The sequence below is a fragment of the Podarcis bocagei genome, assembly GCF_964188305.1.
Source record: "Podarcis bocagei genome assembly, chromosome: 5".
In the NCBI taxonomy this organism is placed as follows: domain Eukaryota; kingdom Metazoa; phylum Chordata; class Lepidosauria; order Squamata; family Lacertidae; genus Podarcis; species Podarcis bocagei.
The window spans coordinates 47,443,821-47,461,895 of NC_138129.1; the positions used below are offsets into that span (position 1 = coordinate 47,443,821).

General features: G+C 43.8%; 1 protein-coding gene across 2 annotated transcripts in view; it reads left to right on the forward strand.

Moving 5' to 3' along the window:
• The window catches only part of GRM4 (glutamate metabotropic receptor 4), a 318,705-nt gene that overhangs the window by 128,518 nt on the left and 172,112 nt on the right, over window positions 1-18,075 (forward strand). For both annotated transcript variants that reach the window (XM_081195813.1, XM_081195814.1), the window contains exon 3: window positions 6,740-6,956. In XM_081195813.1, the coding sequence (XP_081051939.1) occupies window positions 6,740-6,956 (217 nt within the window). The remainder of the gene's footprint in view (window positions 1-6,739; window positions 6,957-18,075) is intronic.

Here is an 18,075-nt window from a genome sequence, read left to right on the forward strand (position 1 = left end):
ACTAGGCTGCCTCTTTTAGGATAAGAAAAAATGGAAGAGAACTGCCTGCTCCCTTTTCTCAAAAATAAGAAGCTGATGGACTTGGGAGTTTTAGTTTGCTTAATATTGATTATGAATTACTTCACCCACAATTAGTCCCTGCAATTTGTCTGCAATTTGGCAGATTCTATCCACTCTGGAGGGGCTCTTGTGCCTGTAAATCTCACCCTTTTGACCAAAAGCCAGAGGATTATACAGTAGCTGTTTTTGGGTTCCTTATTATAGCAAATGGGAAACACAGAGCTTGGTTTTATCCAAAATAGCTCAGAACCTGGAGCACAGACTGAAGCAGAGGGAACCCAGAGTGACTCAGAAACAGATCTGATTTTTTTTAAAAAAGCATAAATATAGATCAAATGTGAATCTTGGGTCCTGTGCATGCCCCTAGTTATTATTTCATCTATAAACCAAGTATGAATTACAAGCAGCACAATACACTAGCTACATTGAGGTTTTCTTTTAGCTATCTTGAAATAAAATGTGGAGGGGGCACAGGTTTGCCCCTACCTCCAACATCACTGTTTTCTGTACCCCACCTTTCCTATATTGAGGCCAGAATGGAAATTATTCATGCTTTGGCTGAATGAACTTATAGGACTCCCCATGCATTGGAACCCAACACAATCAGGGCTTCTGATTGCAAGAAGATTCTTCATCCAAATATATGATCTTGCTGCTTGAAATGCAAAAGTTGGGAGGAGAGAGAGAGTAGCAATGGAGGATGCTGAGGGTGGGAGTGGCATAATGGCACATGCCATCTTCACATATTACATCAACATAGTTAAAACAGTGTCTGAATGAGGCCACTGTGGCCACACAGACTTAGATAGCTATAGGGGAGAAGTGACCATGCAACTAGAAGTATTCAAACAGTTTTGATGACCGTTGATCGCCTGGCAAAACAGGCCATCCCATTTTAAAATAGAACAATGGCTTCCCTCTCCACTGGGTGATTGGTTGCTATAAAAACGTTTCAACATTTCTGGTTGGTTATGCTCTGCCCTGTTCAGTTTCGGTTTCAGTTTCTGTTAATTGGTTCTCGTGAGAAACTTGCAGATTCTAGCTTCACCAATTAACTCCAGCTGGTGGCAATTTACTCTTGGCAGAAAGCCCAGGTCTGCTTGACCTAGAAACTACTCACTCTGATTGGTTAACGAGCAGCACTCAACTCTGTTATCTAGGGATTGCTAGCACAGTTTGGTGTGAGGTGTGTTAGGAGTTAGAAGTGCTGTGTATGGTTATGAGAGAGAGAGAAAGAGAGAAAGATAGGGTTTATTTGTTTTATTTGTATGCAGAAACTCTGCTGGTTTTATTTTTTCCTTTTAATAAATCCTGTAAATAGTTATTCTGAGTCTAGCTGACTAGTCATTACCGCCGCAACTAGCTTCCTCGCTGTGCAGGAAAACTCTGCTACGTATGGGCTAAAGCCAGTAGGGCTATGCCTGACACTCCAAAGTTCCATGAGGTTATGGGCATTGTGCTGCCAGCCTGAGTTGCGGTGGTGTCAGCATCAACGGCGTTGGTTCCAGTAGTTCTAGAAGTTGTTGTTCTCTGGCTGGTTCCTGACCGTGGTGAGCTGGTGACGCAGTGGACACAAGGACAACAGCTGCAGCGTGTGAGTGCTGGGTGCTGTGGTTCCTGTTTTCTCTCTCGGTGGTCGTGAGTAGCTGGTTCCGGGTTCCAGGGACATCGCTCTCAAGATGGCCTCACAACCAGGTCAGATGGCTTTTGAGCGTCTGAATGACTCCAATTACTTGCTGTGGTCGGAACGCATGCAGGCAGTGCTGCAGAGGGATCGTCTCTGGCAAGTGGTGAGTAAATTTCCTGTGAAGCCTGATGATGAAGACCTCGATAAAGACCAAAGAGCAAGGGCCACAATTGTCTTGGGGCTGGAAGATTCCCAGTTGCCGTATGTGAGGGGAATCAAGACAGCTAGAGGTGTGTGGCAAGCACTTAAAGAACTCCATGTGCGTGAGACAGCGGTTTCCAAGCTGTTCATTCGCAAGGCATTGTACAAGGCAATGTTACAGCCTGGGGTTACAATGCAGGAACACCTACACAGTTTACAGTTAAAGTTTGTTGCGCTACAGGAAAGAGACTGTGCATTAGACCAGCAGGAGAAGGTGGCTATTATTTTGAGTTCTCTCCCGGAAGGCTGGGATAATTTAGTTTTGTCTCTAGAAGGCATGCAGGAGCATGATTTATCAGTCAGTTACGTTACTGGGCGTTTGATTGAAGAATGGCAGAAGAGGCAAGAAAGGTCGTTGGCTGCAGAGGCTTCTACAGGTGGACGGTTTGGAAGGAGTTCTCATGCCGTGCCAGAGGTGAAGCAAGAGCAGCGTACCGGTGAGGAGTCAGCGTTTGCTGTTAGGCGTTGTTTCCGGTGTGGGTCTTCAGCGCATCTAAAACGACAATGTCCGGAGTTGGTCAAGTCTCAGTTGCCGGTGCAGGAGCAGAGACGAGATCAGCAGCAGCAGCAGCAGCAGCAGCGTAAAAGGAAATTCTTCAAACGAAAACAGTCGGCTCAGCTGGTGACCGGCGAGGTCAAGATTGCTGATGAGAAACAAGCGGTCTGGGTGGTCGATTCGGGAGCGTCTCGCCACATCGTGAATTCGGATGAATTGTTTGTTTCCAAGAACTCAGCACAGCGCAGCCAGGTGGCTCTAGCAGACGGAAGTACTTCCGAAGTGATTTCGGGGGGTGCAGTTTTTGTTCCTTGTCTTCGTGAATGCCTGCAAAATGTACTTTGTGTGCCGTCATTAAGGAGCAATCTGATGTCTGTAGATTGTTTGCTAAAAGCTGGGTTTAAAGTGTATTTTGAAGGAGACAGTTGCATTATTAAAAAGGCTGGTGAGATTTTAGGCACTGCTAAGTCAGAGGGAGGCTTGTTTTGGCTTAAAGCAGGATCTCAAGTTGCAGCAGTAGTCAGTAAATCTCAGCCTGCAGTGAATAACAAAGCTATACATGACAACTGTGTGCACTTATTGCATAGGAAAATGGGGCATGCTTGCTGGAAAAGTGTACTAAAAATGTCTGAATTGGCTGATGGGGGTAATTTAAAGAGTTGTAACAAGTACCTTGATTGTAATGTGTGTAAAAAGGTTAAAACCCACAGAGTCTCTTACCCCAGAAGTGACAGAGTTAGTGAGTCACCGCTACAGCTGGTTCACATGGACGTAATTGGTCCATTTGCTGTAAGCAGGGGTGGATCGCGTTTTTCACTAACAATTGTGGATGACGCCACACGTTACTCCTGGGTTTTCCCCATGAAGAATAAGGGTGACGTGTTCACTAAGTTTAAAGGCTGGGTGGCATCTGTGGAAAGATTTCTGTCCATTAAACTCAGAAGGATTCAGACGGACAGAGGTGGCGAATTTATGTCAAATGCCTTTAGAGATTGGTTACAAAAGCGTGGCATTGGGCATAGAAAAACGAACGTTTTTTCCCCAGAGGAGAATGGCGTTGCAGAGCGAAAAAACAGATCTTTACAGGATATGATGTTTGCCATGCTTGATGATGCTGATTTGCCCATGTCTTATTGGGGGGAGAGCATGCTCACCGCGTGTTATCTCCAAAACAGGCTCTTTCATCAAACAATAGGTACAACCCCGTACTTTAAATTGTTTCAGAAAAAACCTAAAATTGACCATTTGCATGTGTTTGGATCAAAAGCCTGGGTATTAATTCCGAAACAAATGAGGAAGAAGGGAGATCCTAAGACCAAACAGTTAGTGTTTGTGGGTTACCAGGAGCTGGGAAAAGGTTTCCGCTTTGCTGAAGGGACAAATGGCATTGTGATCTCCAGGAATGCCAGTTTTTGTGAACATAGTGGCTGGGAGAGACTACATGCCAATACTGAGGTTTGGTTTGAACCTTCCCAGGAGCTTCATGACTCTGAAGGTAGACACAGAGAGTCAGAGTCTGAGGGGGAGGAAAGTTCAGATAAGAGCTCTCAAGAAAGTGGAGTTAGCCAGAGACCAGTTGCTAAGCAACAAAAGAGAGGTCGTAGTTCTGAGGAGGAAAGTGGGTCAGAAGAAAAATTTTCTCCCAGAAGATCTAAAAGACAAAACAAAGGAGTGCCTCCAGTGCGTTTTTCTCCAGATACTGCAAATGTGTTTAGTGTAAGTGCAGAACCCAAGAGTTTTCAGGAGGTGTTAAAGTTACCAAAAGAGGAGGCAGAGCGCTGGAAACAGGCAATGGAGGAAGAGATGTCCTCTCTGAATGAGCACAAGGTTTTTACACCAGTAGCAGCGCCTGAGGGGGCAAAGATTGTAGGCTGCAGGTGGGTGTACAAACTTAAACCTCTGGTGACAGGAGAGTACAAATACAAAGCTCGTTTAGTTGCTCAAGGATATTCTCAGAGGCCTGGAAAAGATTATGACGAGACTTTTTCCCCTACTGCCAAGGGGGACAGTGTAAGGCTGATCCTAACGCTTGGAGCAAAGAGAAAACTCCTGTTAAACCATTTTGACATTCAGACTGCATATTTACATGCACCAATATCAGAAGACCTGTATCTAGCCGAACCGCCTGGTTATGAGACAGGTTCCAATAGAGTGTTGAAATTAAACAAAGCTCTATACGGTCTCAAACAGGCTGCAAGATCTTGGAACAGATGTTTCCATGAGGCCTTAGTGTCATTTGGTTTCAAGCAGAGTACAGCTGACAATTGTGTTTATGTACGTGGTACAGGCAGTGATCAAGAGTTTTGTCTGATTTATGTAGATGATGTATTGTATGCCTGCAAAACAGATAAACAAACCAAAAGGTTTGCCAAGCAATTGTCCAGTAAGTTCAAAGTGAAAGACTTAGGCCCGGTTAGGACATATCTAGGGTTGGAAGTGTGCTGGGCCCAAGATGGCAGCTGCCTAATTAGTCAGCAGAACAAAGTTAAACAACTACTGACTACATACAGGATGCAGGATTGCAAAGGGGCAGCGGTGCCTATGGATCCAGGTTTCATAAAAACACTTCACATAGATGAGAGTCCTGAATTTGAACATCCTGATGTATATCACTCTGTAATTGGAAGTTTATTGTATCTAGCACAGTGGTCCAGACCTGATATTAGTTATGCAGTAGGCATATTAAGTAGATTGGTCTCAAAACCCACACTAAATGCCTGGAAAGGGGTAAAACAAGTTCTGAGGTATCTCAAACAGACAATTGGCTATATGTTACAATTAAATTCTTCAGAGGACGAAATGTTGAGTTGCTACTGTGATAGTGACTGGGGAAATTTGCCAGATAGAAAATCTGTCACAGGACTAGTCATAATGGTCGGTGGAGCTTTAATCAGCTGGCGGTCACGCAAGCAAGACGTTGTAAGTGTGTCATCAACGGAATCAGAGTACGCCGCATTGAGTGAATTGTGCAACGAGGTGATTTATTTCAAGCATTTGATGGCAGATTTAAATGTAAATTGTGGAGAACCAGTACAAGTTTACATTGATAATCAAGCTTGTATAACCTTAAGTAAAACAGAGGGTTTCAAATCGCGTTCCAAACATATCTCTGTAAAATACCAAAATGTACGTTGCTGTGTACAAGACAATGTAATCACCTGTACTTATGTATCAAGTGAAGAAAATGTAGCAGATGTGTTAACTAAACCATTGGCAAAGGTAAAGAACAAGCGAATGTGCAAGGGTTTAGGTTTGCTGGAAAAATAATCTCCTACATAGGTGTATTTGGTGTTAATTGTTCAGCAGAATCTGTGAGGGGGTGTTCAGTTTCGGTTTCAGTTTCTGTTAATTGGTTCTCGTGAGAAACTTGCAGATTCTAGCTTCACCAATTAACTCCAGCTGGTGGCAATTTACTCTTGGCAGAAAGCCCAGGTCTGCTTGACCTAGAAACTACTCACTCTGATTGGTTAACGAGCAGCACTCAACTCTGTTATCTAGGGATTGCTAGCACAGTTTGGTGTGAGGTGTGTTAGGAGTTAGAAGTGCTGTGTATGGTTATGAGAGAGAGAGAAAGAGAGAAAGATAGGGTTTATTTGTTTTATTTGTATGCAGAAACTCTGCTGGTTTTATTTCTCCTTTTAATAAATCCTGTAAATAGTTATTCTGAGTCTAGCTGACTAGTCATTACCGCCGCAACTAGCTTCCTCGCTGTGCAGGAAAACTCTGCTACGTATGGGCTAAAGCCAGTAGGGCTATGCCTGACACTCCAAAGTTCCATGATGCCCTTGTGTATGGATGTCTAGAAAAGTGTTCTGATTTGGCTCTTTGGTGGTTCCCAATAATGATTCAAACACTTTCTAATTTCTGGTGCTCATCCCTTGGGAAGGACTGCAGTTTAGAGGCACACCACATGCTTTGGATGCAGAAGTTCCCATATTCAATCACTGACAGCTTCAAGTAAGGCTGGGAAGGAGCTAGCCTGGAAGCCTGGAGAGCCACTGCCATTCAGTGTCAACAATACTGAGTTAGAAGGACCACATCCTATGTTCTTTCCAAAAGTTGTGACATGACTTAACCTGAATCCAGTAAGATACTGGGGACTGCTTGTCCCTAGCCCAGTTATTAATCTCTGAGTCTTTGCTTTCAAAGAACAACAAATGTTCTTCCCATGGGACAGTCCATTAGAGACCTGATGCTCAAATACTAGTATGGGGTTTATGGATTTCTAGAATGGATTATCGGGTTTCACATTGTCAGATCTCCCTCTCTCTCTTTCTCTCTCCCCACCCTCACAGATTCCTCAGATAAGCTATGCTTCCACCGCCCCTGACCTGAGTGACAACAGCAGATATGACTTCTTTTCCCGCGTCGTCCCCTCAGACACCTACCAAGCCCAGGCCATGGTGGATATTGTCAAAGCATTCAAGTGGAATTATGTTTCGACCTTAGCCTCTGAAGGCAGCTATGGTGAGAGTGGAGTGGAGGCCTTCATCCAGAAATCCAGAGAGAATGGTAGGTAAACTGCTGTTCCTATAAAGAGATGATGTATGGGACAGAGATAATATTCTGAACCATGGGGAAAGGATAGCTGCTCCTATTGCTGTAGAATGAGATATGGGCTACAGTGCTAAAAAAAACCATGGATAATAGGGTATCTTGAGTGTTGATGGATTTATCTTTTAACTTATATGTGAGTCTTGGAAGCCAGAAAAGATTGTTACAAATCTTCACTGTAGCACATCTATATATCCATTGTGTTGAAGGTAACAGTTGAGTGAATAATGGGTCCCCATTGGCTACATTGTTTAGAAAGTGATAATCTCTGAAGGAGACAAGAAAGTTATTGCTATTGGTTGATGTTGCTGAAAATGTTCTTCAGGAGGTTCATTCTTCATGAAGTGCAAACAATGCTGTCAATGAGGCAGATGTGATGGTGATGACCAGCTTTCAAAGAATCATTAAGAAACTGAGTGTGTGCTGGATTTCATGCTACAATCCAGTTAGGAGAACATGTTGCCTTTAAATGTTTTAACTGCAGCAGCAGAAAAAGTGATTGCTATAAGGAGGTCACAGAGAAGGGATGTGGCCATGGAGAATTTTAATGTTTTATGTTCTTGTAAACTGTTTAGAGGTTTGTTTGTTTTTTAAATCAAACATTACATAAGTTTTGTTAAATAAATAAATGTGCATGAATTGTCCATGTCCAGTGAGAAGACTGTATATTTTGTGTTGCTAAGTGTTCAGAGTTCCAATATGTGGAAAGGCAGAAATACCTGTGGAAATAAAGAGGCATGTTTTGTACATCCTGAGCTTAGAGGCCATTTTTCTTTTACTACTGCTATACAGTGGTACCTCAGGTTACAAACACCTCGGGTTACAAACACTTCGAGTTACAGACTTCCCTAACCCGGAAGTAGTACCTTGAGTTAAGAACTTTACCTCAGGATGAGAACAGAAATCGCACGGTGGCGGCAGGGTGGCAGCGGGAGGCCCCATTAGCTAAAGTGGTACCTCAGCTTAAGAATGGTTTCAGATTACTCTGGAATGAATTAAGTTTGTAACCAGAGTTACCACTGTATTAGTGTGCAGCATACCATGAGGCAGCAAGACTAAGCTACAGTTATGCAAGTAGTAGTTAAGTGTCAGAATGGAAAGTGTGGGGCTGTCTGCTAAGGTCTACTCATTGATAAAGCTCCATCCATCACTGTGTCAGTGATGGTCCATTACAAATTACTGTACACACCCTGTTTCCAACCTTGGACAGTGATGCTGTTTCATTCATAATCCTAGCCAACCAAGTGGGGTTCCTAGTGCACACAACATAATCTATGAAGCAAAGTCCCAGCTCTTTCTTTCCTTTGATTGAATGAGAAGCTCAACGGAGAGAATAGTAACTGTTAAACATAGTAAAGGTTCAAATCAAATGTGGAGCCTGTAAGATTGCCACCACATTTGTCCTATTTCTGTTCTTCTGCCTTTAACAGCAACCTGAGAAGCAGAAATAGAGAAGGTAACTCCCATCATCTCTACTTGCCAGGAAAAGCTTTGCTGTGTTTCAGACTCCTGTAAAATCACAGGAGCAAGGGCCAACAATACAAATAGTGGAAACTCAACCTGTGATACAAACTTATGAGAGATATGCTGAAATGCTAATTTCCTTAGCTGGAAGCAATCCTTTCAGCTTGGAGTACGTGTTGCTTGCCCTTCTCTCTCCATCTGCCAGACTTGCCAGTAGAGGTACATTTTCCAACCTGGAGCCAAAGCCTCTGTGTTTATGTGTTTATACAGCACATCAAGCTCATTGTAAATGCTTATTTTCAAGGACCACATAGTGTCCAAATGTTAGACATTGGTAATACCCTGCAGATATAATCCTGCTATAAATCTCGCCTAAGCCCTTTTAATTGCACAGCCTGGGCTGAATTCATTATTGCTACTGTTTGCAGAGGCGTGGCAGTTTTCAGGGCATTGCAGAGAGACAGGGAAGGACTCTAGGATTTGGCCCAGACATCCTCTATAAGAAGGCGTGGGTTGCACAAAAAGTGCTTGCAGAAGGCAAAATGGTGCAGGCATTTCCCCCAAGAAAGGTGGAACAAACGTTCTCAAGGTGTGACTCAGTCCTCCGTAGGGAGCTATGGCAGTTGCCAGGGGCAGGTATGAGTGACACTACTCTGAATGTGTGACTTTGCTGAGCCAGGAAGCAGAATGGGCCATATCTTCTCTCCATATGCAATCAGCATAAAGCATGACACCCATCTATTCCATTCATTGCAGGGACAGTAAGTGCTGGAAGACAAGGGAGTACCTAGCAGTTACAGCCAGATGGGTTCTTTTTATACATCTAGTTGCCACACACACACACACACACACACACACACACACACACACACACACCTCATTTTTTTTAAAAAACGCCAAAACACAAAAAAAGTTTATACTGAGTCAAAAGTTAGTGTTACTGGGGAAGCCTTTGTTTTTAAATCACATACAGTGGTACCTCGGGTTACATACGCTTCAGGTTACAGACTCTGCTAACCCAGAAATAGTGCTTCAGGTTAAGAACTTTGCTTCAGGATGAGAACAGAAATCGTGCTCCGGCGGCGCGGCAGCAGCGGGAGGCCCCATTAGCTAAAGTGGTGCTTCAGGTTAAGAAAGTTTCAGGTTAAGTACGGACCTCCTGAACGAATTAAGTACTTAACCCTAGGCACCACTGTATAAAGGTAAAGGTAAAGGAACCCTTGCCCGTACGAGCCAGTCGTGTCTGACTCTAGGGTTGTGCGCCCATCTCACTTAAGAGGTCGGGGGCCAGCGCTGTCCACAGACACTTCCCGGTGACGTGGCCAGCGTGACAAGCTGCATCTGGCGAGCCAGTGCAGCACACGGATCACCGTTTACCTTCCCTCTAGTAAGCGGTCCCTATTTATCTACTTGCACCCGGGGGTGCTTTCAAACTGCTAGGTTGGCAGGCGCTGGGTCTGAGCAACGGGAGCGCACCTCGCCGCGGGGATTCGAACCGCCAACCTGACGATCGGCAAGTCCTAGGCACTGAGGTTTTAGCCACAGCGCTACCTCAATAGCTGTTTGCCTGACACAGGAAGCTCCCTTCTGGCTACATTTGGGACTTTCTGAATTAATTTTGATGATAATGCTCACTGCTCTGAAAGCCAGGGCCTCAAGTCTCACCATTCTTTGATTGAAAGTAGAGTCAACTTATTCCTAAAGACTAGGAGGGCTATAAGGAGGACATAATGGAGAAGAATACAATGCTCAACTGCAAGCATAGCAGTCCCTCTCTTAAGCAGGAATGGCAGCCATATTTTCTAGTAGGAATGTGGTCCTCCTTCATTATCTCCAGTTCTCCAGACTTCCTAGAACTCTTGAAAATCTGTGCATGTGGACTTTCTTCTTATCCCAGCCACTATGGGCTATTCAAAATGATGAGAGTGTAAAAGACTGCTGAGATGAATTTTTTGTGGGTGTGATTACTTGCAGCACCGGTAGATGGCACTTCAGTCTTTGCTGCATAATTCCTATGATTTGCATTGTGGGATGAATAAGACTTGTTTCTGGGCATCTCAAGCAGCTTCTGCAATGCCAACTTAATGTCATGGATGATAATTCAGTGGGAATCCCAAGCATATATTTGCTGGGACATAGGATGGCCACCTGATAATGGACAGAAACTTTGGCAGGCAGAAATTAACAGGTGAGACTTCTCCAACCATCCTGCCAGGGGACGTTTTAGGTGGTGTTGACTTCTGCCTGTTTTGCATGTACAGAATCTTTGTCTACAAAAAGTGGGTGTCTGCTGTGGGCAACACAGCCAGTGAGTCTTCCATGCCATATGTTTGCTGGTCCCTCAATGTTCCCTCCTAGCTCACTATGTGTAAGATAAAAGAGAATCCTGCTTGCCACAGCAGGCTGGGGAAGGAAGGTTGGTGCAGAAACTGGCAGAGCAATGTGACAAGAGGTGCAGTGGCTGGATCCACTCTCACTGCTTTGAAATATTTACCAGTATAGGCAAGATTTCTGGGTGTTGATTTGGCAGCCCTAGGTGGACACTGTGTGCAACCTAAATTAGCCCATGACTGTCCATTTATCCTCTGCTGCTCAGATATATAGTTTCACTATTGCATACAGTTTTAGGAGGTGCGTGAAAATTCTGCTGCATCTACAGAAGCTTTCTGTTATGAAAGAGTCTTCTGGTTCTTTATGATGCCCTGTGAAAGAACTCCTCTTTAGGTTTAGGATATATCCAGATGGAAGGGGAACTGATGTGCACACCCAGCTACTGCAGCTGTCAGAACTATCAGAAGATAGAATCAGGATTCAAGATGACCTTAAAATGATTGGAGGACTGGCCCAAACTAACAAAATTAATTTCAATAGGAACAAATGTAAGGTTCTACATTTAGGCAGGAAGAACCAGATTCACAAATATAGGATAGAGGACAGCTGGCTTGACAAGCAGTATATCTAAAATGGATCTAGGGGTCTTAGTAGACCACAAGCTTAATACGAGTCAACAGTGTGATGCAGCAGCAGCGGAAAAATAATAATTAAAAAACAACAACCCAATGCTATTCTACAAAAGTATAGTAAGAGGAAAGTAATAGTACCACCCCATTCTGCTTTGGTCAGAACCCACCTAGAGTACTGTGTCCAGTTCTGGGCACCACAGTTTAAGAAGGGTATTGACAAGGGTTAACATGTGCAGCCAAGATGGTCAAGGGTCTGGAAACCAAGCCTTATGAAGAATGGTTGAGGGAGTTGGGCATGCTTAGTCTAGAGAAGAGGAAACTGAGAGTAGTTATGGTAGACATCTTAAAATATCTGAACAGTGGTCACATGGATGATGGAGCAAGCTTGTTTCCTCTGCTCCAAAAGTCCATAAAGCACCCAATGAATTCAAATTACAAAAAAGGGGATTCCAAAGCAAGAACTTTTTGGTGGTAAGAGCTACAGTGAAATGGACTACCTTCATTAGAGGTTTTTAAACAGAGGTTGGATGCCATCTGCCAGCATATTATAGTTGTGATTTCTGCATTGCAGAGGGTTGAACTAGATGAGCCTTGGGGTCCCATCTAACTCTACAGTTCTGTGATTCTATGACACCCATGACTCATGGGGGGGAGGGAGGATGCTTTTCTTCTCTTTCCCCCTCTTTTTTTTGTGGGTGGACATGTTGCATTGGGGAGAGGTGAGAGAGAGGAGAGGCACTCCTTTCTCTCTTTGGTGTGGGAGAAACCTGAACTGGCACTCTCCTAGGGTGGAGTAGAACACACAGAGACCAAAATAGAGCTTATGAAAGTGATGGTGGTGCAAAATAAGCAGCTGACAAATTACAGAAGTACGCACCTGCAACTGTATGAAACTGGATTTTTCACCCATCTTTAATTTTAGGAAAAGGAAGGAAGAGAAAAAGGGAGACATATGGTAGGAAGGGAAGAGAAGAAAAAGAGAAGCCATTTCTCTCACTCTCCAAATTGAAAACTGAATTGAAAGGCTGTGCAATGCTGCTGACGTCCCCTTGCAGCCTAATCCTTCTGAAAGATTAAAGATGTCTTTGGCCATATATTGTATTGATTCATTCTCTGAAGTATAAATCATTCGTTCGCCAGCAGGCTGGCAACCAACCAGTGCTTACAGTTGAATGTTTAAGGATGAAAAGGGGAGGGGGCATGTATTTATCTCTGTGTTTGTATGTATATTTGAGGATACTAGGGAGGGACAGATCCATAGTCTTGGCTTCTCTGGGTTTGCTCAAGGCCAAGGTTTAAGAGGAGATGCTTTGCTGAAATGCCGAAGACTATAAGCAACCTCGTTCAAGAGTGCCCCCCCATCTTTACACCCAAGTTCTGTCTCTCTCTTGCTGATGGAAGTGCCACACACCCCTGTAACTTCAAGGGTAAAGACAACCTGTAATTGCGAGAAGAGGCTTGCACCATATTACTGAAGATCATATGTTGTCATCCATGGCCACCAACAAGTGGTTTTTGTGAGTGAGACTGTGGTGCTAGCATGGATTGAAAGCACTTGGGGATGGCATGAGTGCAAGAAGCATTAAAAGCTGGCAGAGCGGATGGGTTTAATCATCTGCTTTCCCCCAATGGTATGATATACATCAACTTCTGAAAGAGAAATGAGGAGGTCAGGAATAATTGTGGGCAGGATTAGACAGCTATCGGGTATCAGCAAAACATTACCATCAACATGTGTCATTAAGTAACTGCTGTATATAGTGTTTTGGGAGTTCTGTGAAAACATATAATCAAGTTTTATGACTACCAGAAAATCAGCTGTCATAATTTTAAAAGGAAGTGATTCATTGAAGCTGTAGGCAGGGGCTCATCCAGGAACCTACCAGCCCTGACACCTGAAGCACTGGGACCTAGGTACTGGTGCCTAGGGGATGGGTGGACTGAGCTGAAGAGGGCAGAAGGCAACAGCTTCCTCTTAGTCCCTGCTCCATCTCTTTCAGCCTTATCATATATTCAGTGTTTGTTTATGGTACTCTTAAGCTGAGGTGGGCTATCTCAGTGCTGGGCTATGGGCAACAATCTGGAGTGAGTCAGGACCTGGGAGCTGGAACTGAAGAGCCATCAGGATCTGAGGGCAAACCACGAATCAGAACCAAAGAGAAATCACGATCAAGACTGCAGAGCAAGTCCAAACCAAACCAAACAGCAAGACCACCCTAGACCTTGTTGCACAAGCAAAATTCCACTGAGACAAGAAACTCTTTGCCCATCCTGCCTCACCCTGCCCCATGGAGTGCCTTTGTTGTATCAGCAGTAGTATGTGAGTCCCTCACATACTACTGCTGATACAAAATGGGCATATTTGGGTTTTGTGTTGATATACAAAGCCCTGAGCAACTTGGGCTCAGGATGCCTTAAGCCCTTATATCCCAGCTCAAACACCAATATCATTTGAAAGAACACTGTTAGTTGTGTTACAGAAGCCCAACTGGCCTCAGGTGCAAGTGCATGCTGGGGACACTTTTCCAGCAGAGATTTGGCAGGCATCCTTGCACTTGACTTTCAGGCATCTCTCAAAGGCATTTTTATGCCAACAGGCCTTTGCAACTATTTAATTTTTATTAAATTAAAATTAATTATTTTTATTTTTATTGGCCAGCCACCATAATAATGAAGGTTCTTTAGCAGTGATTTCTGCATTGCAAGGGGTTGAGCTAGATGACCCCTGGGGTCTCCTGCAACGCTACAATTTTATGATTAGCTGTATTTTTAAAAGCGTCTTTTATATTTTAACATTGTACACCCCTCTGATATTTCATGGTAAGGCGGTAAAGAAATTCTTCTATAAATAAAAGCACAAATAAATATATACAACTCAGCACAACTCTGCAGGCCAAAGAGTGCACACCATTGGCTATTATGCATAGATAGATAGATAGATAGATAGATAGATAGATAGATAGATAGATAGAGTGTTTTTTTTTCGGGGGGGGGATGCAGGGAGACACCCCCCCTAAATATTTTGTGAATCTTTGTACTTTGGTCCATTTACTGTATTTATTTTTTCTGATTTGAACAATAAAATGGTGATTTTCTTGAATCCTAATGAGAGTATCCCTAAACTTTTTTTACTTTTTTAAAAAAGCACTGGATAGATAGATAGAGAGATAGCTAGACAGGTATCTCAAACTATTTCCATTTTTCTCTTTAAAATAAATCTACTATTGTTAGGTTGCTGCTTGGTAAGAATTACCCAATGCATTTGCAGTTTTCAAGGAGACTTGAAACGAACTGGCTTTTTTTATTACAAACAACATAGCTCAAGCCCTCCCTTTTTGTTCCCCATCACCAAGCTGGGTACTTTCCAGTAGAGAGGAGACGTTTATAAATACTAGCAGGTTTTAACGGAGTATAAAGTTGGCACCGTTGTTCGGCTCACCCAATTTAGTGGAATTATCCCTGAAGGCAGGTGCTTTAACTTGTCTGGAGACTTTGGATGGCCCAAAATTCCATGCTCAGCAAAACTTGGCAAGGATTTGTCAAGAATGAGAAAGCATTCTGCTGACTGTTGCTACAGGATGCTTAGAAGGGATTACCTTGCTGCGAAGCAGCGCTGGCAGTGAGCTGCAGGCACTCCCAGCCTCTCCCTTAAGAGGCCACTGTGGAGCACAGTGCACTGCCATTGGCTATGTAAGACAGGCAGCAAGACATTCTGCTCTTCAGCTCCATCTCTCAAGGCTCACAAACAGGAAGAAAATGGAAGCACTAGCCATTGTGAGGTTGATTAGGCAACCTCTGCTCTGCTAATTCGAGAGAGCTGGCTCTGGAAATGCTCACTACAGCATGCTCCACTCAACATTGGATTGTCAAACCCCACAGCTACTCAACTCCTCTTTTGTACAATTGCTTTGGTGCTACTGACTGTGAGCATCGAAAAAAACCCAGTTCCACCCAGTCTCTCTCCTCAGGACATGCGGCATGAAATGAGGGGCTGACTATCATGAGAGCTTACCACCATTTCCTAGCTGCCTTTTTCCCTTTGGCTTTCTACTACACATAAGCCACCAAGAGAGCGATAGAGAGGGAGAGAGGAAGGAAAGAGTGTTTTCTGAGCCAACTCCAGCCCTGTGGTGCACAGGCTGCTGTCTATTACTAATTTAACTGTATCTGAATGGCACATTAAGTTCTGGTGAGATCTGTGGGACACTAGGCTATTTAGTTCTAGTCAAACTGTGTTATGGCCTTATAAATGGATAAAGGGAATAAAAACTTTGAGGTGACAAGCTTCTAATCAAAGGGCTATAAATAGGAACTGTGTTAATTCTAGGCTGCTTCTTTGCTACCACAGCTCTGAGAACTGGCTGTGCTTTTCATATAAGGTGAACCCATTTGGGACTCTCTGCTCTTCAGGATTTTAAGTTGACAAGCATTGCCTTTGTCAAGGCGGCTTCGTTTTGTGTGTGTGCCTGTGTCTGAATTTTAGAACAAATGGGTGAGGATAAGTCAGGATGAATTTGTATGACAAAGAGTGCTTTACTTCTACATGCTTGGTTTGGTTTTGTACATCTGTGGACTGCATGGATAGACGAGCCTGAAAGTGTGTTTATTTCTATGTACTGAACCTTTTCCTCCCTCTCCTGTCTCCCTATATACTTATGTGGACAGTATGACTGTATACTTGTGTATATGATAGAAGTGTACACAGTGTGGATATTTGTGTGTACACAGCTGGGTATTTGTACAGATGTGTGTATATGCTTTCTGCCTACACACATACATGCATATATGCATGTTTATAGGTATGTCTGCATGTAGCTTCCATAAGAACATAGGAATGTCAGCACTGACTGGCAGCAGCTATCTAGGGTTTCAAGCCCTACTTGGAAATGTTGAAGACTAAACCTGAGACTTCCTGCATGCAAATTAGATGCTCTGCCTCTGCACTGTGGTCATTCCTAATGGCCTTTAGACGAGTTCTTTGGATATAAATGTCAGTATTCATGTTTGAATTTTTAGTGATTGGTGTTGAAGAGAAGCTGGCGACCTAAGGGCGCTAAGGCAGGGCAGTTCCAGAGTCAGAGGCAGAAGTGGAGGATGGAGAACAAGGGTGCCAAGAGGCAGAGATGAGGCAAGCTACTGGAGAAGGCAGGGTATCTCCCCCTCCTGCTGCGATCAGCTCCCCTCCCCCCTGGTTGTCCAGAACATGAAGAGGAATGAAGAGGGTGCAGCAAAGAAAGACAAGACAAAGGAGCCTCAGGTTGCTGGGGAAGGACCTGGGGCAGGAGTCTTAGAGAGCAGTGGGATGGCAGGGACCTTCACTCATTGCAACTGCCTCATTGGGACAAGACCTACTGGCAAAAGTTGTTGTGATCACTAGGCCTGAGCTGTTTTGGTTTCTTTGAATACAGGGTTAACTTCACTGAAATCAGGTGTTTTATTGCTGACCTGCTCCTGATTTCAGCTCCTGGCAGCTGCCATCCCTTCAGATGCTTGTAAATGCTGAGTATCAACCACGTCTGGATCACAGTGGTAATGTGATCTGTCTTGACAAAGAGACACGAGCAAAGGGATAGCAACCTATTCCTTGTCGTGACTTTGAATTGTCCACCATACAGATTTGCTACCTGCAATAGCAGTCCTTCCCTGCCCAGCTTGCACAGGTGAGTGCTGCTGGGTGTTCTGCTTTTCTGGGGCTGCACAAGCACCTGCTCCGATGGGCACAAGTTGTATTCCCTCATTTTATCTCGCTAGTCGAAACAGTGAAAGTGAGAATACTGAGTTTGCCTTATTGGTTCCACCAATCACCATTTTCTGATGCCATTTCTGGCTAGGAATATACCAGCCACAAAGAGAGTTAACCTTTTCTTAAAGGCAAAATCCCAACTGGAGCCCACTCATCTGATGGTGGTGAATGGAAGGTTGGTATTTTTCATAACACACACATGCAGATAAATACTGGGCTTCAGTTTTAATGTTCACTGAGCCTCATAGTTGCACAAAGAATGTCAGGTGTGACTAAGGCCACCCACAGGTCCAGCTAGGTTGCATTTCATCAAGAAGATTTTGAATGTCTGAATCAACCTGAAGCACCTCAAAATTCAACTGCATAAAGGCTAAATTCAACCCAAAGTTTTTAACTCTCCATAGTTGTGAAGATCATCCATCAGCATTACTTGCAAACCCAATTTGAATGTGTCACTCCTATGTGGTGTACCAGGTTCCTAGCTTAGGGGTCAGTCCAATCCTTTGGCTGACAGCTGTGGGGCTGTATGGAGCAGTGTCGTCCCCACCACTTCCATAGCCACACCTCTTGCATCAGCCAGGGTAGATGGTTCCAGGGTGGGAAAGAATACTTGTTTGTTCTGCCAGCTCCACAGTGAAGAAGACAGCCTTTGGGATTTCTCTGTCAGTGCTCAGACTTTTGCAAAATTTGAAACTCTGATGAAAGTTCACATTTTGCAAATTTGACCTCAACAGTTTATATCTGAATTTCAGAATTGAGAGCTGGAATTAAAACGTGGAATTTGCCTTTTTTGATTGTCAACGTGAATGTTAAAATACAGCTTTTTTTTATTGTAAGCTAATAGTCAGATACTGTCCAATAATGATTGCTACTGCATGTCTACCGTCAAATATTGGTTATGTCAGAG